General features: G+C 42.7%; 1 protein-coding gene across 1 annotated transcript in view; it reads right to left on the bottom strand.

Moving 5' to 3' along the window:
* LOC144820223 (uncharacterized) overlaps positions 1-21,400 on the bottom strand; it is a 72,412-nt gene extending 51,012 nt beyond the window's left edge. Inside the window, exons 1-2 of the mRNA XM_078677824.1 lie at positions 21,100-21,400; positions 5,300-5,426 (exon numbers count right to left, since the gene is read on the bottom strand). Coding sequence (XP_078533950.1) covers positions 5,300-5,426; positions 21,100-21,151 — 179 coding nt within the window. The 5' untranslated portion in view covers positions 21,152-21,400. The remainder of the gene's footprint in view (positions 1-5,299; positions 5,427-21,099) is intronic.
* Positions 21,401-22,050: the final 650 nt, after the last annotated feature.

Below are 22,050 nucleotides of genomic sequence, written 5' to 3'. Positions count from 1 at the left end.
ATTCCAACCCAAATACAAGCAGGGCAAAGGAGAATACTAAGGGTAATGAGGATGAAGAAAGAGAGGAGGAGCAGCAGGGTGGGATAATAGCGGAGGATGGTACATTAAATGATGATAACACCATAGCAGTAACCGACTTTATGTTGGCTAAACTGGGTGAACTCCTCAGCATCTATCTATCCCCCATTGAAAGCAGACTCACCCGGATAGAAAAGCAAATAGCTGAACTAATTATTCCCATCAAGAGTTTATCCACAACAAATACTGTAAATAATATAACAAAATCCACTTCCACCAAAACAGTGGGTCCCGTACTTAATACCCCCCAAGCATCAACTACAAATACAGTCATTACACCCAAACCTCCACCAGCACCCCCGAAAGGGATAAGTGTTAGCCAACCAACAGCTAACTGTAATAATGCAGCCCTAGTTACAAGGAAGGATCAGAATACCAAACAGACTAGTGTGACTATGGTGGGCCACCCTCTAAACCCTGTGAATGCCCCAACCTCGGTCCAACCGTTGCGGAAAACAGCTACTCAGGTTCCTTCCCGCATTAACCTTCCACCAGAGTGCGGGGCCTATGTCCTTGTTCTAGTTAATGTTTCCAAATTAAGGAAGGACCAAGAGGAAACTCCTATATCCCTTAAAAATAAAACCTTACATTGGTTAATTGCAAACTGCAACTATCCCATAGAAGGTGGAAGGGAGATTATGAATACCCAGAGAGTGGGTTGGATAGGCCCACTAAGAAAAAAGTTTGAGGGTGATTGTGTTACAATTAATTTTAAGAACCCACAATGGGCAGAGAAAACTCTAGCAAATGCCCCACTACCCTCAACACATGAATTCAACACCACACTCCTTCCACTAGGCTATTTTTACAGACACTTAATACCTCCTAAACAAGTTATGATGAACAACCCCATCACCACTCATCAAGATTTGAATTTTGGTGCGAGGATCAAATCACCGCTTTTCTTACAAAAACAGGACTCTGGCCACTTTAATGGCCACAATTGGCGGAATCAGATCCCAATGTCAGCACCCTTTTCCCACCCCCCGCATCATCATTTTCAATTCTCAAACATGCACCAATATAACTGTAGAGATATGTCTTATCCTGCTTCTGACCTCTATGACCCCCACCAGTTCCAGCCATTAACTGAAGTAAGGTCAATGTTCAACATTCCTACACATAACCGATTTGAATATTTTTCTAACTTGGATGAACAGGATTGACTGGTTTCAATGCCTAACATGGATATTCCTAGCCAAGCCACAGTCAGCATACAAAAGGAATACCCAACATTAGCCATAGACCACCAGGTTTTGGATGGCACACTGGAAACTATGGAGCCGGTGTCTGCCAATTGTAATCTCCCTGTTGTTGTTAACACGACTTTTGAGGAAGCAGGGAGTGCTGGGGTAAGGCCAGGCAAATGTTGTAATATCCATGGACTATCAATCCTAAATTGGAATGTCGCAGGATTAGAACCTAAGCTCTTGGACCCTGCATGGATGGAGATAATTAATGATGCGGATATTCTTATGTTTCAAGAAACATGGGCTGTCGGAGATTTATATATTGAGGGCTACCACTGTTTCAGCCTAACTTCACCTAAACCGAGTTTCGGCCGAGCAGTGGGTGGCCTATTTGTTGGAATTAAGATCCTTGCAGGCGGTACAATCAGAAACCTGCAGAATGATGGTCCTGTTAATCCCAATATCCAGTTTCTAGAATATAAGTTGAAGTCAAAGACCACAGTTTATTTAATAAATTTTTATAATAATGACTTTTATAATGTACCGAACAAGAACTTTATGGCATTATTCAAGGTTTTAAGTACATTGGAATGCTCCCTTTCAGTAGATAACAAATCAGGTATTTTAATAGGGGGCGATTTCAATGCAAAATTAGCAGTGAGTGTTGGATCAGGAAATCAGATCTCCTCTGATCCAGCAGAGCGCAGGGGTTCAGAATTGTCCAAATTACTCACTGAATTTGATTTGGCTGACGCCCTGAGAATAGGACATAACTCTGCCTCCCCTTACGTTCCAACGTATATTGGTAGGGACAGTAGTTCCACTATTGATTATGTATTTACGTCACCATTGTTGACTGATTGTATAGTTAAAACTTCTGTGATACATACATCCTTTAGCGACCATAATCCTTTGGTTGTAATTTTGGATTTTGCCCCAAGTCCGATTTTTGCGAAACTAAATGGTGCAAGGGACATTACCCCATCAATTGATGGCCTTCGTTTAAAATGGAGTGGAATAGATTGTGGGGCTATCTTAGATAGCATACAAACACTATACCCACATTTGATTGACTCTTGTTTGTTCCCAAGCGATAATTGTGACCAACTAATTGCTGATTTCGAAGTTTTGTGCTCAACAATTAAAAATCTCTTGTCAGTCCCATTACCTAAGGAAGGCACAGAGCCAAGGTGGTTTGATTCATCTTGCTCCTTGGCAAACAGAGAATTAAGAAAGGCCCTCCTTACAAAACCAAGGTGTAAAGCTACCGTTCAATTAGCTAGGAAAAATTACAAAGCCAAAATACTTGAACGGAAGTCGAATTTGCTTTCTGAACAATGGGACTCTTTGGTAATCAGCGCAAACTTGGGTGGCAGTGGCCCGTTTTGGTCTGCCGTTAGAAAAACGAGGGAAATGGGAAAGAAGCTCACCCAAATTAGCTGTAACATAACAAGTGCAGCTTGGGAGACCCATTTTTCTAGAATTTATGCTGCCCCCCCAGAGGAGCATTCTCCTCTTATTCCTGACCAATCAAGTGGTTTACAAATTTTGGAACATGAAGTTAAATTAGCTATAAAAGAAAGCCTGGGAAATAAGGCGCCCGGACCTGATGGCCTGCCCATTGATATTATTAAATATGATGCCGATTTGTGGACACCCATATTTCTTAATATCTTTAATAGCCTTCCAAAAACAAGCATGCCGTCTACATGGGCAACCAGCATTATTGTGCCAATCTATAAAAAGGGAGATAGGTCTGACCCTGCAAATTATCGCCCTATCTCCCTTTTGGACAATACGCTAAAAGTATTGGGGCGCATAATATACCACAGAGTACTGGAATGGGCAATTGACACTGACTTTTTAGACCCCTGTCAGATGGGGTTCCGTAGTGGGGTTGGAACTGTGGAGCAATGCCTAAACCTAAAATTAATAATTGACAAATATAGTATTGCCCGCTCATGCCCCACTTATCTTGCGTTTATGGATCTCTCATCTGCCTTCGATCTTGTGAATAGATTGAAGCTCTGGTCTATCCTTTCAATTAATGGTCTTGATAATACCCTTGTAAATTTTTTAGCCTATCTCCATACCGACCTGAAAGCACGGGTACGTATTGGGATGGGTGGAGAGGTATCAGGAGCCATTGATATAGGAAGGGGGGTGAGACAGGGGTGCGTTTTAGCACCCCTGATGTTCATTATTTATATTAACGGATTATCCACCTGTCTGAAAAAAGTCACTACAGATGTCCCAGTTATTTTAGGGAAACAACTTCCAGCGCTTCTATACGCAGACGATGCGGTGCTTATGGCCCGCACCCCTAATGCTCTTCGTCTGCTTGTAAATAGTTTTGTAAATTTTATGGAGGATCTAGACCTGAGGGTAAATTTAAAAAAATCTTTTATCATTTCCTGTGGCCCCGGCAAAAGGAAACTCAATACTATTCAAATAGGCACAGATGAACTGGAATCTGTCCCTAGATTTCCTTACTTAGGGTTGGTTTTCGCTGCGAACGGCTCGTGGAGTGGGCATTTGGCCCACGCCACGAGCAAGTTCTCGAAAGCCAACAACTCTGTCTTGAGTCTCCCTCGCCCAAAGAGAATAGGTGCCACTAAGGCTATTTTAAAGATTTTTAAACTACAGTGCTCACCTGTTGCCACGTATGGAGCAGAGGTATGGGGATCAGGAAACAGCCTCTGCATCCAAAGGGAGGAAAATCGCTTCTGCAGAAAAGTGTTGGGCGCACCGATCTCCTCATCCAATTTTATTTGTCATAATGAATTAAATTTACCACACATAAGTGATTTTATCAGAGCAAGACCGGCACTGTTCTGGATTAGAATCTGGAGGAATGATGCTGCTGCTCTCACACAAAACATTATAAAAGATTGCTTAAGTTGTGCACATGGAATGTTATGTTATGTTATGTTACGTTGTTTTTGTATAGCGTACGGCTACTCGAAAGGAGTGTCCCGACGCTTTTCCACCCGTGGCTCATAAAAGTAACACAACACAGCTAAAACACAAAACCCTAAAAGGAAGAGAAAGAAACAGTTTAATAAAAAACAAACTAGGAATTAAAAAGCCAAGTCTTCAGGCTCCTCCTAAACTGAAGCAGATTGGCAGTACTGCGCCAATCTGCTTCAGTTTGAAGAATGAATGAAGATCCCATGGTTCTTGGAAGTATCCAAATCACTCAATGAAGTTGACAGAGGTACCCTGTTCAACGATCCCATGACAATAGAACCAAAGGACAAAGATGAGGTCAAACATGCACTATATGCACTTTATAATAGTGAAAGGATAAGAAGCGAATCACAAAAATCAAGTGTCAGTAAATATATAGGAAATGGACTGTGTAGTCAAACTCTGCCACCCTATCTCTCCCTGCCTATGACTGGGTGGGAGCGATCATTACTGTTCCGTTTAAGGGCAGGCACTGTAAAATTTATGCTGTCTTTTCCACTGGGATATTGCCATAGTGCTGACTCTATCTTATGTCCATGTGATGGTGTGAGCTCACAGGATGATTTGCACTTTTTATTTTTCTGTAAATTTTATCTCAAATTCATCAAATGGTTTTTAACTCCGTATTTTAAAAAATTCAGACCACTGTCACTTAAAGACTCATATTGTATGCTAATTGCTTTGGACAGTGATGAATTAACTTTTCGTACAACCTCTTTTTTAAGATTAGCTATACAAGCACGTAAAACGATGGAAAATCCCTGAATATAGTAACTAGTTTGATCTGTGTCGCAATGGGAACGTAGTATAATGAATTGAGGTATACTGTATTGTCACTGTATGGAATCTAATGTCATATGTCATGTTTACTATTTGTATGTATATATATTATTATTGTGTGATGTAATTTTGATCGGTACTTTTATGAATTTTAATGAATTCGAATAAAGGTCTTTTGAACTTGAACTTGAACTGATACTTCATTTAAAAACATAAAAGGCATTCTCCTGCTCTTACGAAGCGAATGTAAGTTTCTCTTAAACGACAAAGCAGTTACTTACATGACTTCTACCCTGGGACAGTGGGCTCCTGCCAGTATAAGTTCAATCTTGCTGATCTGTGTGGTAGGGATGAAGTCAGCCATCTTCTTGATGCACTGGCAGCGCAATTCTAGACTTGCAGTAATTCCTGCTGGTGCAAAATGAAGACAGTGTTTTAATACTATTTTTAAAATTCGTCTTAGAATGTTTCCAAGGCATGTTTAAGTTTCAGACAATCTTGCGTGTGAGTTATCTATGGGAACGCAGATTTTCAACATGCAATTTGTTCAGTGTATAATTGTTTTCTGTCGCTGAGAAGAATACATACCTCAACTTCAAACAAATATTTCTAGCCCATAATTTACAAAATTCGCACAATAAAAAAAATCACTTGCATTACAACACTTGAACAAGTTTGTGTATCGTGCACATTTTCACAAATATATATATATATATATATATATATATATATATATATATATATATATATATATATTTATATATTCTCGCTCCAAGATTCCAGCGGTACTCCCCGCACAGAAGACAAGCACTCAGGGTGGCGAGCTCAAAAGATTTATTAGAGAGCTCACGGTGTCCAGACGCGTTTCGGCATTCACCTTTGTCGATGGTACCATCCAGCGGAGTACCGCTGGAATCTTGGAGCGAGAATATTGCGGAGGGCACCATCCGCTGGGGAGCACCCGCCCGTGAGTGCAAGGACTCGGTGCAATCTTGGAGCAGTGATATATTTATATATATATACATATATATATATAAATACATAATTAAACAGTTAAGAAATAGAGTGTTATACCCTGTTCGTGTGTGGGGCAGACTGGCCATACAGGGGCTACTGAGAGCCAACCATGGTGGTTGGGGTCGTTTGTCACTGGTGTTGTGGGGTCCATCCTACTGAAGCTCTGCAAACTGGATCAAATCTAACTCTTTCTGCATGTAACTCTTGTGGTAGTGAGGACGACCAGTCAAAGGCTTCTCAGAGAGGTAGTATGGGGAAAGTGAGCTCAGAACTCACTCAACAATCAAATCACAGACAATGATATCAATGTCAGGCCTGTGCTTGTGTTTTTTAGAAAATCAATCCTGAATATAGAACAGTCATCCTTATTACAATTGTCCCTTGTGGTGCAACCTGCTGATCCCCCCTTGTGCTATCATCGCCTTGGGGACCATTGAAAAACATGTCTCTCAATTAATTATGAAAGGAGTATGAATGAGTCTCTCTGGTGCCCCACTAGTGAAATGAGCAATCAGCTTGCTGTGTATCACTTGTTGTTACCCCTGGTTAGTAGGATGTTAGTCTCTAAGGGCCTCATGTATGGCATTTTGGCGAAGGGAAGCGCAGCAAGGTACCTACACCAAAGTGTTCCACTAGCCTTTTTTCAGTTCCTGCTGTGACCGACTGAAAGACCGGTTGAACTTCTGCAGCACGCTTGCTCCTTGCTTCATTCTCGAACTGTCAACTTTTTCTGGGTGTCCCTCCATCCAGGGATACACCGGCCATAAACATTTGGACTGTGTCTCCTCCTGCAGGGTCAGGCAAACATTTTCCCACTCTCAGAAGACAGGCAAACAGGCTTCCAGGTACTAGGGAGACCATCAGCTCATCCAGCTGAAGGTGCAGATTTCAGGTGATGTTAGTTCACCTATGGGAGGGAAGCGGTCTGTCAGACAGCCACCAGCCCTGGACACACAGCAGCCTCTGCAGATCAATTCCTTCCCCAGTAGTGACGGGTTTGGAAGTGGAATAAAGTGGGGTGGCTTGGCTTCAAATTTTATAAACATTTTCTATGCAGGAGATGCGCATCTACTGTTTCAACCTTCAGAACCAGTTTTGGTGGTTATCTTTTCAAGTTTTCTTCTCAGGCTGCTCTCAAGAATCAGCCTCCATCTAGAATGCTGCTTCTCACAACAGGGGCCCCGAGGACTGTCTGTAAACTAGAGCATCCATGACATGTGCACAATGAAATGTGAAGTTTCTGCATCTGACTGTCTTCAGCCTCTCTGTAGAAATATTTAGGGATAGACAAGAAGGCATGCCTCACCTAGAAATGTCCTTACCTTGCACAACAAAAAGTGAGGTCCATTGATAACAAATTCTTCACAGAATTTCTAATGGTATCCATCTGTATTCAACATATGCATACGATGTCACATCAATGTACTGGGCACTCAAATAACGGTCAAACTTTTAGCGCAGTCTCAGTGACACAGATGAACAGTTCTAATCACACTATTAATCTCAAAACACAGTATACTGCCCCACTGCTTTATTTTCTATAACCTTGGCAGAGACAGTAGTCCTCTGTCCATTATGGGTGCAAACACGGTGCCCTCCTCCAGGTCACAGGACAGGGCCATGAATTACATAGTAAGGGATTGGCCTTGGCCTCTGACTCATACCTAGATTATTACAATGCTAGGGGCAAAATGAAAGTCAAGATACCAGATACATATGTCGGGAAATCTGAGCAGGGGAACTTGCTGGTATACCATGCAAGGGGCATTCTCATCCCAACATATAGTAAAAGAAAAAATCACAAATAGACACAAATTGAAATGTTTTAAAATAAAGCTACAATATACATCCTTTAGGGCCATCAAACTTCTAACTTTGATCCTGTACCTCCACATAATACAGGTCAATGACCAATGTATCTACCCTATTAGCTTCACGCTGCATACCAACCAAGTGTTTTATTTGCTCTAAATCATTCTATAGCAAATATTAAATGAATTGACTATAAGCATTGCATTAGCCAAGGCCTTGTGTCATGAACATGAAGAAAGATAAAAATATTGACAAAGGAGCATTCGGTCAGCATCCTTCAGTCATTAGTTGAATAATATGTCATTTACATTTTGGATCAATGCAGAGGTTTAATTCTTCCTCGCTGTCATGTTCCTATGGTATGAGCAAGTATTATGTCTATTAGTCCACCCATAGACATAAAGGTCGATTCCGATCCGGTAAAATCCCCGTCTGTACGATTCGAATCCGGAGCTGTTTCCGTACGACTCGTACGGACGCCGTACGACCGGACGATTCCGATCCCGATCGTCCGACCCGGGCGCGATTCGTACGGAACACGTCGATTCGTACGGAAAAGCGCACGATCACCTACACACCGTACGGCGCGTACCCCCCATGATCGCAGGGGTACGCGCCGTACCCCTGTGATCATGCGGGGTACGTGCCGTACACCCAGCGTACATGGGGTACGTGCCGTACACCCACCGTACATGGGGTACGGTGCGTACCCCATGTACGCTGGGTGTACGGCACGTACCCCGCATGATCACAGGGGTACAGCGCGTACCCCTGCGATCATGGGGGGTACGTGCCGTACCCGGGGGGGGCGTTTCGTACCTGTTTCGGTGCGAACTCTGCGTTTACGACTGTTTTCGGCTCCCGTAGGAAAAGGGTCGTACGGCGCGTACCCGACACGGATCGTACTTGCTGGGTCGTAAAAACCAGCCGCGAACCATAGTGATGTCACGTACAGCCGGTTCCGAGTGAAACTCGTACGGAGATCTGAGTCGTACGGAGTCCTGTACGACTCGTACGGAGTTTGGCACCTGGTACGGATCGTACTTCGTCATACGTACGGGACGTCTACGGGTACGATTCGTATGGGGAAAAAACTCTCCGCACGACGATTCGGAGCGCATTTTACCGGATCGGAATCGACCTAATAATGTCCATCTCAAAGCACAAGGCAATTTTGTTTTATTCAAACAGCCGCAGAAGGCAGGGACTAACTGGCTTCACATGGAAAGTCATGCCAAAAGATCCTCCCTCTGAAAAGGAATACATTCCATGTGATAATGAAACAGCGTATTTGAAAATCCACTCTTTTAGGTGCTATTGTTTAAAGAAATAATTTGTTTTATTGTGAAAAAAGTGAATACAAAATAAAAGAAACAAATCATTTTATTAAAAAATAAGAACTGTAAAGAATTATATTGTGTTTACATGCTTCTGTAGATGATAATTCAGAATTTGTATGTGGCTTGTGTGATTTTAGTAGGGTAAGCTGTCTTTTAAGATATCATGGACAGAGTGGCTTGAAGTGGTAGAGCAACTTGTTTGTAGGAGAACAAAGTAGCAGCCATTTTTGAATGGCAGCAGCTGTGCTCATCATTACATATATTATCTTACCTAAAAAGAAGATTTCTATGGCATTCATTAGACTAGTGTATTCACCATTAATTATTATTATTATAGAAAAATATTTATAAAGTGCACAGCCACCCAGTAACAGGTGCTGGCAGAACAAAGTGAAGAAATGTGAGGATTTACACTGCTCGGGTGAAAACTTACATCTCCAGCTGTTTCCTAAAGTTAACTAGACCATTTTCTGACCTTAGATGGATCTGAGGGGTTTTGCAAAGTTTGGAGACCAGGTAGCCGAAAGAACGGCCCCGCCTCTTGCTCACTGGTGCTAGGGATGGTCAGTAGAAAGAGGTCATTAGATCTCTGAGGGCAATATAAGGAGTGACAATTTTTTGGAGGATATGTAGGCCATGGGGGTGATTTATCTTGTGGGTGATCCTGAGGGCCTTAAAAAGGAATCTCTTGTTTTTTGGTAACCAATGAAGTTGCACCAAGGCTGAATGGGCAGATTGTGTTTTGGACAAGCCCATCAGTACTCTGGCTGCATCATTCTGGGCAACCTACAGCTTTCTGAAAACATACCCAGGGTTTACCAGCTAGATTGAATTGCAGTAGTCAAGATGAGAGAGAATCAACCCTTGTACTACTGTTCTATGACATTCCAGCAGAAGCCATATGAGTGTTTTTCAAAGAGCCCTTAGAAGGCGAAAGGAGGTGCCAGCAACCTTCTTAGCTTGAGGGCCTATCGTCAGGTCTTTATTCAAGATAAAGACAAGGCTCTCTACTTCAGGTTGGGGGGCTGCTCCCCCAGTACAAGAGTCCAAGGAATTGGTCCCAGAGTGCTGGATTATTTCCAGTCATCATTACCTCTGTTTTGTCCCTGTTTAACTTGAGGCAGCTGGAATCCATCCAGTTAATCACCTGTTCCAGGTGATGCTCAGTCTGTCAAAGGTATGTTTAGTGCATCATTATTAGACATCCCTAGTCCTTCTTTTGAGTTTGGTGGTAGTGGTCTTCTAGGGGTCATCACTAACAGTTGTAAACAGACTCACAAAAGAAGTAGAATACTTAGGAGGTGGGCTGCATGTAGGTAAAGCACATTATATAGGATCTTTGCTTGCTTATGTATTTGTAAAGGCTTAAGTACAAGTCTGACTATTCTATAGCAGCTGTACAGGATTAATAAGGACGAGCAATAAAATTGCCAATTAGTGTCTTGCAAGATCACAGCTCTACTTTTTAGTCTTTCAAGACATCAGTCACATTTGAGCCTGACACTATGATGGCCATGTTGAGTGTATAATGATACTTTGCTGTCTCCTCCTTTCATCCAAAGCCTTTGTTACCCCCACACTTTACTGATACTCAAAAACACATGATGTAAGAACATGTACAGGACTGTGCTTTTTAGAGTAATAGGATAGGTAGGAAATAGTCACACCTGCACTTCAAGAGAATTAAACATGAAAAACACTTACAATGCAGCCACAAGTGTGTGTGGTACCTCAGATTGTGTGTTACCCTAGACAGATGCCTAAGTATCTTCATAATGGGGAGTCAGCCCTGCTGAGTAGACCTTGTTGTAAGATACAAGTCATACATTTAAAAGAACTAACAAAGGATATCTAAAGATGTAAGAGTTACAGACTTGCTTCATGACAGGATTCACCATCATAGGGATTGTTGTTTCCCATATGGAGAAGAGCAACCAATTTGCCTTCAAGACTTCACATGACCATCAGCCTTATCCCCTTAGATTTGGATATTCTGCATGCAGTTTAGTAGTTTACAAGAGTCCTGGTGTGATAACTCTCTTCTACTCTTTAAACAGAACCAGCGACTGTGCACAATTGTAGACTGGTTTTCTTAGAATGTGTGTTTTAGTGTTTCACATTGCTAACCATTACATGCCTCTGCTTTCTCTTCCCATAGGTCCCTTATTTACATCCACTATCTACACTTCTGTCAAAACATTCTCTGCCACCGTTTTGACCTTTTCCACATGCTTTCTTCTCCTGCACTTCAGTTAAACTGTCCTTCCATCAACCACTATTGGACCTTTCTCTCTTCCACTGCACATTGCTCCCCTAACAGCTTCCCTCACCTGACTCTCTGCCCTCTTGTAGTCACAGATCTCTTCAGGCCCTGCACTATCCATACCATCACTACTCCTGCATGTTGTATCCTGCTGTGGCAAGACCCACTCCCTGTGGTGTTGTTTATGAGTTATCATGGGCGATATTGTATTTTACTACTGTCTCACACACATCTCCCATGTGTGTGATCTCTATGACGGTGAATACGAATGTCACTTTGCACCTTCAATCCTTCTAGTGAAGTTAATGAAAGCAATCTCAAACAAAGCACATGTGAGAATCAATGCCTCACACAAAGCTGGGCAGAACAGAAGGCTCACTCCTTTGTATTAACACAAGGGACGGAGTGCAATATGATAGTAAAATGTTGCTATTTGATGTAGCTTTTGTCAGCCTCTCCCATCGAACAGCATTGATGCTGCTAACACCCCTTTTCCTATACCTCATTCCCTTATGACCTGTGTTGTCTTTCCAACGTTTATTTAAACTGGATTGTATGGCATCTGATGTTTACAGCAAGGGACGGGTTGCTTTAAAAAAAATAGCCTGTTTCACTTTTATGATGCTGTTACAATCTTTTCTTCTTATTTCTCCTTCTTGTGGTTGTTTGTTAAAAAGAATGTGTCAATTTAATTTGAAACGATACATGATTACATGAAATGGTTTGGTGTGCAGGATTGTTAGTTAGCAAGCATTGAAAAGCCAAATTCTTTGGTGGAATGAGTATGAAAATGTGTTGTGCGTCACACTTGAAGGGGGTGTATGTATTTTGCTTGTTGGCAGTTTCAATAACAGGTACATGGGACAGAATAACAAGTGTTGGGATGTATTTTCACCACATGGTGTACAACTGTGTTCACCTACCACGAGTGCTCAACTGAGAGTATCTGGTATCCTGTTTTTTTTATTTTGGCCCCAGTCACACTAATCTAGGGTGCGGGCAGAGGCCTAGGCCTGCCCCTTGAGATGAGTGAGTTTCTTGACCTGCCCTGTGGCCTAAAGGGGTGCACCAAGCATTGACTCACATGTGGAACTGTGCTGATAGCATACTGTGTTTTGTGAATCTATAGCTGTGACCAACCATTTTGATCTGTGTCACTATAGTGAAGTTATACTGGCATACTTGTGTAAACCTTTACTTCTTTGTGCTATCCCATGTTCTAGCACTAACATCCTCAAGTGTCTGTTTATGTATTTGATCTATCTGTGAGGGACTGTCCATGCATCATGCGTTTGAGTGAGCCTCAAATTTAAAGATATCTCAAAACACCTCCTCCAACTATAAGCCAAAAACTCTGCATGAAAAATTGACCTGCACCTGAAACCTTGGAGTGTTACCTCCTTTTTTCTCTTGAGTGACCCTCTCCTTAACTTACATCTTCTGAATGTCTCCTCTCTTTTAGCCTATCCTCAGTTATAGGTATCTACCCTAAGCTGTATCTTTTAAATTCTCCAACTTACCCACACCACTTTTCAGAGAGCACAGCTCCTGCAACTTAACAATACCCAATGTCTTCTATCTATTTATCCTGCCAGTCATTTGCATGAACTCACAAACCCCCACTAATTATCATTCCTAACTCATGTTAATTTAATCTATAACAGAGCAACTTGAGTAAGTGCAAGGAATGGTTTCTTTAAGAGCACACGACTAATCCCAATAATGAATAACGATTGTATCAGTCCCTAACCTTGGATTCTCGAGTAATGTGCTACTTGCCGGATGCACTTCAGCACCTCATCAAGTGTTGTAAGTGCTACATAAATACAATTACAATACAAAGAGAAATGAGCAATGTGGCCTTTGGTTTTCATTTTGGAAGCCCATGCCCTGTTCTTGTGCACAAGAGAGAAGTGAGGTTATTTTCCCTGACAGTGGAAGTGTAATGCTGAGATTCCTAAAGGTGACCGGAGGAGACCTGAAACTGTCAAATGAAATGGGGACAGAGGAGACAAGGTGTTATATACTGCCTATGTATTAATGTTTCTCCTATGTCACTTGGCTCCTAGCTGCTGAGCCATGTGAGTTTATTCTGTGTGAAATGTTTTTGGGATGGAGATGATTGGAATGTTTGGGTGCTTGTTTGGTGAGGAGTGACAGTTGAAGATGGGCTGAGCAGCAGGAAGGCTGCTCCTGGTGGAGCTGCTTTACATGGATGCTAACCTGTAACCAAGATCTAATAAAGAAATTACCAAGATACAACGTGGACACGTCTGGTACATCACAACATAATTTTGGCGACGAGGATGGGATACAGCCTCATGCGTGACAAGTGGTCTTACTGAAGAGGATATAACATATCCGCCCCCGTTTAAACAGAGACTGAAATAAAAAAAATACTACATCCTTTCAATGTATTAATGTTTCTCCTGTGTTACTTGGCTCCTAGCTGCTCAGCCAGTGTAAGTGTTTTGAGTGGCATGTTGGTGGGATGCAGATGATTGGAATGTTTGGGTGCCTGTGTGGTGAGGAGTGACAGTTGAAGATGGGCTGAGCAGCAGACGGGCTGCTCGTGGTGGCGCTGCTTTACATGGATGCTAACCAGGAACCAAGATCTAATAAAGAAACTACCAAGATGCAACTGGGCTACTTATGGTAGATCACAACACAAGGCTTCTTTAGAAATTAAAATATATATTTTGCTGAGAGGAGCTGCAGATTATTCTTCCTGTAGTTTTGCCATGTGGTAAATATTGGGGGTCAACGGTGGCAATGCAGTCTCTGTTGTTCAGAGTGAGAGGGATCCTTTAACTGAGGCCTACCTCTTTCCTATTCACTGTCAGTGTGACATTAATTAAGAAAGCTCACACCTCTTGTGCCTTTGTTGATGGTATATCAGGCTGGAGAGTCCTCTGCTGTGAGACGCATCACTGTCTACAAATGCCATGTCTGGAAATAGCCTGGAGAAGACACTGTAATGAAGAACCACCTGCAAACCAATTCTCAAAGTATAGATAGAGAGTCAGCATAGCCTGTCTATTTGGCCTGTGTAACAACAGGAGTCACTGGTCCATTTGTTCATCAAGGTCTAAGCTCGTTTCAACCAAGAAAGCAAGTGCACCACTGAGTATTCTGAGTACTGTGATGCAGCCAGAGCTTCCGCCTACAATACAGACAGGTTCCCAGAGATGAGGGTGCATCACCTGGAGTCCCGACTTGCTAAAGAGATATACCTATGACCTGAACTGTCTGGAAGCCTGTTGAGATAGGGTAGAGGTCGACCATCCCAGGAGGATGTTTGTCTGTCCCCGGAGTGCCAGGAACAGCCAGATTCCAGTGCTGTGGTTCTATGAGGCCGAGAAAGGTTTTAGAGAGTGATGTGGGAGCTTAGAAGCAGTGTCATCTGGAGTGCAGTTCTGAGCGGGAACCGCAGATCCATGGCTGTCCCTGCCTTTGTGCAAAAAAACTGATCGCTCCGGTACTCTGCGCTATTATCAAGAGTTGCCTGCATGGTGGATGTTGCCACCGAAGACCAGAGCTATACCCATTATAGAAATTGCCACTGAGAGCCAAGAGTTATGCCCAAGGTGGACATCACTGTATGGAAGGAAGAACTGTGTCCCTGGTGGTCGTCGCCACAAAACCGAGAGTGTGCCTGTGGCATCACTGCTACTGCTTATGAGAAGTGTGCTCTGTACCTGAGCATTGTGGCCTGCTGTCCATTGTCAAGTGACCTGAAGCAAAGGCCACATCTGCTGCAGATGTGGGAGGGATCTGAAATGCATGTTGCCAGTTTCCTGCTAGCAGCAGAAATGTATATGGGATGAGCTTGTCATGAGACATGTTAAAAGGTAACTGCATTGAACTGAGCACATTTGCAAACAAAGTGGTGTATGTACACCGAAGCCTTGATTTATTTCACATGGTGACTTTATGTGCTACCAGGGGACCTCCGAGAGATATGAAAGGAGGCACGCCTGGGAAGAAGAGAGAAAGCGAGGGCTTTAGACAAGGCATAGTATCCCAAGCGCCAGTACAATTTTGTAGGTGCGTGGTATTCCATTTTCATTTTCAGTTTGTGTGTATTAAAGTACTTTTTTTATGTAACTAAAGCACCGAGTTGGCCATTCAGTTATTGGACTGCTGGATAGGTCTAGATTCCTGAGAAGCCTATTACTGATCGCCATCACTACCACTGATATTCAAGTGCTGAAGGGGTTGTATTTATCCCAGTTTGCAGAGCTATAGTAGGACGAACCTCTGGACATCAGAGGCAAACAAGTCCAGCCTCCACATCTAAAGCCCAGTAGCTCCTTCTTGCCCCGTTGCTCTCCGAATGGGGCCCGAGTACAAGAATTGGCAAAAATACATCTGACTTTAAGGCGATAACCAATGCAAACAAAGCTATGATCAAATGCTGTTTGCACCGTTTAGCAAATTAAAGTGGGGCCTATTGGCTTTGCCAGTGCTTGTTTTTAAACAAAGTAGTAAAGGACAGACTAGTGAAAACTGATGTTAAACGAAGCCATTACTTAAAGTCCCATGTAAATTTGAACTGTAAAAATCCCGAAATGAAGAAGGATAGACTTGATTCTTGCATAGGCCTTCCAAAATTGCTTCCTTTACGATGGCCAAATCTCAAGCAGGTCATACCTCTAAGGTGACCCACATATAATCTAAATTTTTTTTTTTCAAAAAAGGTTTCACTATGAGAAAATTATTTTTAACATTGGTAAATACCAGAAAAAGCTGTTTTTTTTTCCAGTGCATTCTGCATGTTAATTGTTACATCAATGATTTGAATAAGGAAGAGACATTATTCCGCAAAATTTAATAAAAAAAAGATGAGTGCTTTGAAGGAAACGGTAATTGCTGGGCTGCTCAGTGGCTTTAAAGCAATGGTAATGACTGCAGTCATCTATAATGACCAATAGTACGAACACCGAAATGTCGCTTTCAAAGGCATGAAACACACATCAATCTTTTTGTCAATGTTGCCACTGAAACATTGTGTTACAGAAATACTTCATGACTGATTGCTTGCTACGTACAATTTTTGTGATATAAATGAATAAATCATTATTTAAATTTTCTAGAAGAATCATCAATCAACCAATACATCACTAAATCCCATTAATTTAATGTTACTTTCACATCAGCACCAAAGAGACCATTTACACTGCTAAAACATTCTCAATGTATACAGTTACATCACAATGTATTGCCTTCTATCTGTGTAATACTTTTGTTTCTCACACTTGCGTTAAATGTTAACCATGCCATTAAAGATCATCAGGACCCATACAAAAGCTGTAAGTTTTCATTTCCTGCACATTTGAGTGTGGGCCCTCAGACTATTAACTTCTTTGAGTGTTTATTAAAAATGTTGAGAATGCATACACCAGGGGCCTCATTTATGAGGCCTTGCGTCAGTTTTGCGCTTCCGATGCATCACTTTTTGTGACGCATCGGCGGCGTAAAACATGCCTTCTGTTGCGCTCTATTTACAAAGTGACGCATCTAAGCAGATGCGTCACTTTGTAAACCCCTCCGCTACATTATACCTGCGTCAGGTATAATGTATGCAGGGGGGCGTTTCCCCGCAAAAAGCTTCGTAGAAGTGACGCAGTGAAATCTATGAGATTTCACTGCGTCACTTCTAGGACACTGTTGCGTCAAAATCTTGCACCTGCCTCACAGCAGGCGTAAGAATGACGCAAACCCTTTCACATGGGACTTGCCCCATGTGAAAGGAAGCATTGCTGGAGTTGCGTCACTTTTGTGACACACTCAAGCAATGCGTCACTTTTGCGCTTACAGATACGTCAGAAATACTGACGTATCTGTAACTCCTTGCGACATGATGCGTCATACATTAAATATGATGCATCAGGTATGTCGCAAGGAGTGCGCACTGAGAAGTGACACATCGCTGCTTTCACGCAGCAATGCGTCATTTCTCATAAATGAGGCCCCAGGTTTTTTCTTTAAAGAATCTAGTCCAACTTGGGCTTTAGCTGTCAAAGAAGAGTAGATTAAAGACAAAACAGTTTTAAATACATAGGGGGCCTGCAAAGTGAGTATAATTTAGTGTGTATAGTGTTGCTCCAGGGCAGGCAAGTGCAGACCATTTCTGGTACGCCTGCTGTAGCCCTCCATTATCACTCTATGTGGGTTTTGCCCCAATGTAAATTTGAGGCACTCCCATCAAACAATGCGGCCTGTGATCTCTTCTGGATACCACCCATTAAACGTTGGCCTTATTTAGAGGGAAAAGCAAATAGGTAATTCACTTTCTGACCCTCTCTTTACCTAATTGCAAGCTTACTAGATACATTTTGAATTTAAGGGGGTTTATTTACAATTTTGTAATTGCTATGCTTTCCAAAAATACCAAAAATCATATTTCGTTTGTAATTGTGGAAATCATTTCACTCAGAAAATTTGGATTCATAACATCCGCACAAATTAATCAAAAAATTCAGTAACTCAAATAGCGGGAGGAGGGTAGGTGGGTTGTAAGTCCCAGTAATTATCTTACAGAGGGTGCCCAGACGTGGGTCCCTTGCTCACTGTGCCACTGGATTCAAGCTAGCCTGGCTGAAGAAGGGTGACAAACCCTGAAACCGGTCCCAGGATGCTTGTTTCCGGTCCAGGGAGGACCTGGCCTGGCAGTTCGGTATGGACTATTCCCATGAGGCACAGGGTCAAGGCTGATTTGCATGTGGCTGGGTCCAAACTGGGGTGACGTAGTGGGCAAGGAACGATGGATTTAACCCAGATCTTTTGACTGGGGGAGAATGTTTGCATTGTCAGCATTCCGTCCATCATTTGTTTGCTGTAAGTCATTATACCTAAGGCACATAAAGCACATTGTAGGAATAACAGGGTATGGTGAAAGTAAGACTGGCGCCGCTGTACTGGCCTTTTTCTACATTGACAGCAGGAACCTTACCATCTCCCTTTTTTTAAATAAATCCTCCATTGTTTCATGAGCTATTAAAAAATGCAAGATGGATGTGGCACACCAAACTCTGGTAAGTTTTGGAAAAATCGAGTAGGACCTATAAACAAGATAAATCATTATTCGCATCAGCTTCGTCTTTGCAGTTTTAAAGTGTTTGTTCTACCTCCCAATTTTGAAAAATCTTACTGGCATGTAAGTATATTGGGAGGCCTCTGCTAATACGGAAACCCAAATCACTAGAACAGTTTACTTGCAATTTAATATGCCACTTTAGGGTTAACTGAAGTCACGCTTTCTTGTTGCTTTTCACTACCAGCACCAGTCCCACCAGTTTGTCTTGCATTCTTATTGGCAATCTGGTTTCTCTTGCACCAAATTCAGGGCCTCAATTATGAGGTCCCTTGGGCAAATTTGCGCCACCGGAACGTCACTTTTTTGACGTTCCGGTTCCGCTGAAAATTTACAAGGCCATGTGAAGCCACTTTATGTAACTTTTCATGACCTAGTAAATATGTGCCCTTTTTACACAGAACACTCTGTGAAAGGGGCGTTCCATGGGCGTTGCTCAGGGTGTTCCCTTGTAAATATGCCGTGGCATCGGAATGTCTAAAAAATTATATTCCAGTGGCACAAAAGTACCCAAAGGGTCTCATAAATGAGGCCCTGGAATCTGAAGCATTTCAAGATTTATGAGCATTCTTAAACCTGGGAATGCCTCAGAATCTAACACCACCCCAGGGGTGGCGTTAGGGTGGCGCAACGAGGGGAATTGTTTTCATTTTTCCTTTTTCTATATGAATGCAGCACACATGGAACGAGGAGATCACCTGAATTGATTTATTTTGTGCAGCTTCCTGCACAAAATCAATCAGCCCCGTAACGCGGGTATCCTTGCACCTTGGTGCAAGGGTGCCTGCGTTGGCGCATGGCAGCCCATTGTGTGTCGGAGCGGTGAAAAAGGACAGGAATTTGCCCAATCTCCTAGATACAGTGCATTCCTACCCTTTTCAATTGACATAGGGCAGCGTAGCAAGGTTCCCTGTGGCGCTGCCCTGCTCCAAAACCTCATGAATGGGGCCCTCATTCTATTGCCCAACAATATTAATCTAGTAGCACAGCCCTCTCAATGGGCCTCATTTATGAAATGTGACGCATCGCTGCTTGAAAACAGCGATGCGTCACTTGTCACTGCGCTCTCCCTGCGACATGATTGATGCGTCATATTTATAATATGATGCATCATGTCGCAAGGAGTTACAGATACGTCAGTATTTCTGACGTATCTGTAGGCGCAAAAGTGACGCATTGCTGGAGTGTGTCACAAAAGTGAAGCAACTCCAGCAATGCTTCCTTTCACATGGGGAAAGCCCCATGTGAAAGGGCTTGCGTCAGTCTTACGCCTGCTGTGAGGCAGGCGCAAGATTTTGACGCAACAGCGTCCTAAAAGTGACGCAGTGAAATCTCGTAGATTTCACTGCGTCACTTCTACGAGGCTTTTTGCGGGTGAACGCCCCCTCTGCATACATTATACCTGACGCAGGTATAATGTAGCGCAGGGGTTTACAATCTGCTTAGATGCGTCACTTTGTAAATAGTGCGCATCAGGAGGCATGTTTTACGCCGCCGATGCGTCACAAAAAGTGACGCATCGGAAGCGCAAAACTCACGCAAGGCCTCATAAATGAGGCCCCATGTCTTTTTTGTGGACTCCCAGTCCTTATGCTAATTGTTCACTAGGACGGCTGTTGCGTGATGATGCAATGTCATCTGCTGTCACCTGCTCATCTCCCAATAACCCCAGACAAGGAGGACACTGAACACCCCTTCCCTAGGACCCTGCTAATCCTTACAATCAACTTTTTACACAACGGTAAGGAATGTCGGGGCACATACAAAATTAAAAATAGCACGTCTACCTATAGGGCTTTCAGATAAGTTGTCTGCCTGCCGTTTCGGGTACTGAATACTAGCGACTTAATAAGAAAGTCACCTGCTACAGCTGCAGAGAAGCCCTTCGCACACTGCTATCTATGGTTTCTCACGCAAAAAATAATTCACTCTATTAGTTATTTAAGTAAATTCAACTTTGTAATTCATCATCTCCTTATTAGTTACGTTCTAAAAACCAATCATGCCACTGTTAAATCACATTAAACTCTTCCAGTGCACTGTTTTCACGACTATAATGAGTTTTATATTTCCATATGGTGAACCAAATAAGATACAGAGTGTAAATAAGCAAATATAATAGTGGGCTAACATATTATTTTATCAAAATAGTCCCGGCGTCGGCTCAACATCCTGTGATTCTGGGCAGATCATTTAATCCCTCTGTGCCTAAAATAAAGATCTGACTTTGTGTAGTTTCATCTGGTGTTCGTGCAGAGCGCTCTCATGCCTTTGAGCCAACTTTGCGCTATATCAAACTGTAAAAAAAGGTTCCATCAAAACAAACCGTCAAATGAATTGGAGATAGAATGTAATAGATAATGCACCGATTCACAGGTGGTATTAGTGTGGTGTTGAACATGGAAGACTCCTGAACGAATCGGTACTTGCCCAGAGAGAACTTGTAGCACTGGAGGGATTTAGCTCCAAATAAAAAGGTAAAGCCATCGTGGCTGAATCCAGACAGCCGAGCAACAAAACAAAAGAAAAAGTTGGAAAGGGCCGTCTTCTTACCCACGGACAGGAGTGCACAGATCACCAGTAACTGGAGAAGGGTGAGGCTCATGTTGTAGTTCCTGCTGGGACAGGTTGCAGTGTACTAGTTTCAAGCATGCAAATCCTTGGGTCCTTGGCGTCGTGATTTGTTGCTGCTCGGTCGCCCTCTCTCGTCACAGCTCTTCTGGTGCGGTAGCAAGAAAGCCCCCTTTTTCTCAAACATTTCCTCCTACAGCTCCTTCATAGGTGCAATATACCAGATCCTTTCTGCTTCTTAAAGGGCGCAGATAGCGTCAGTCACAAGGGAAGACCAGTGAACACTGTCATTTCTGAGTGGGACAAGAAGGCATTTATCCAAAACAAGCGGGGATGAAGTGAAGTGATCCAAGTGACCCGTCATCTAAAACGTGACTCATGAAAAATGCCCAATAGATCTGTTGCTCAATCTCCGCCCAAGGTAAACCGCAGTATTGATTTTACCCAGGAGTCTGTGGTTAGCCTATTGTTGTTGTATACAATGCAGTGCTAATGCATCACGAGAGCGCTACTCTTGAATATGTTACCTAAACAACCAGTGTCGTAGAGCACGTGAAGAGAGGAAGGGTGAGGGTGGCGTCAGGTGAGACCACAGGAAGATAACCAGAATGGTATTCATGTATCCACTGAAAGTGGAAGACACTCTCTTTGATAGTAGTAACCAATTAGAAGTGTTAGTTTGTGAGCAAACATGAGGGAAATAATATTGGCACAGGCAATAGGTCGGGCATGGGCTGCCAGCGTTTTGTCTTTGCCAATGTTTATTTTGTGTTGTGCTAGTTTTTGTAATATTTTCTTGTTGGGGGCGCTGCCAGGCCCTCATTAATTTCTACAAATATTGATGAAAGCAAAAATGTGTTGGGGGTCTCAAAAACAGAACTACTTTTTATGCGGAAGTACTATTTGTAAAAGAGAAGAATCCTGTCACTCATA

Source organism: Lissotriton helveticus, chromosome 2_1 (assembly GCF_964261635.1).
Source record: "Lissotriton helveticus chromosome 2_1, aLisHel1.1, whole genome shotgun sequence".
NCBI lineage: Eukaryota > Metazoa > Chordata > Amphibia > Caudata > Salamandridae > Lissotriton > Lissotriton helveticus.
The sequence above is the reverse complement of the archived record's forward strand: the minus strand, read 5'-3'. Positions and strand labels throughout refer to the sequence as shown.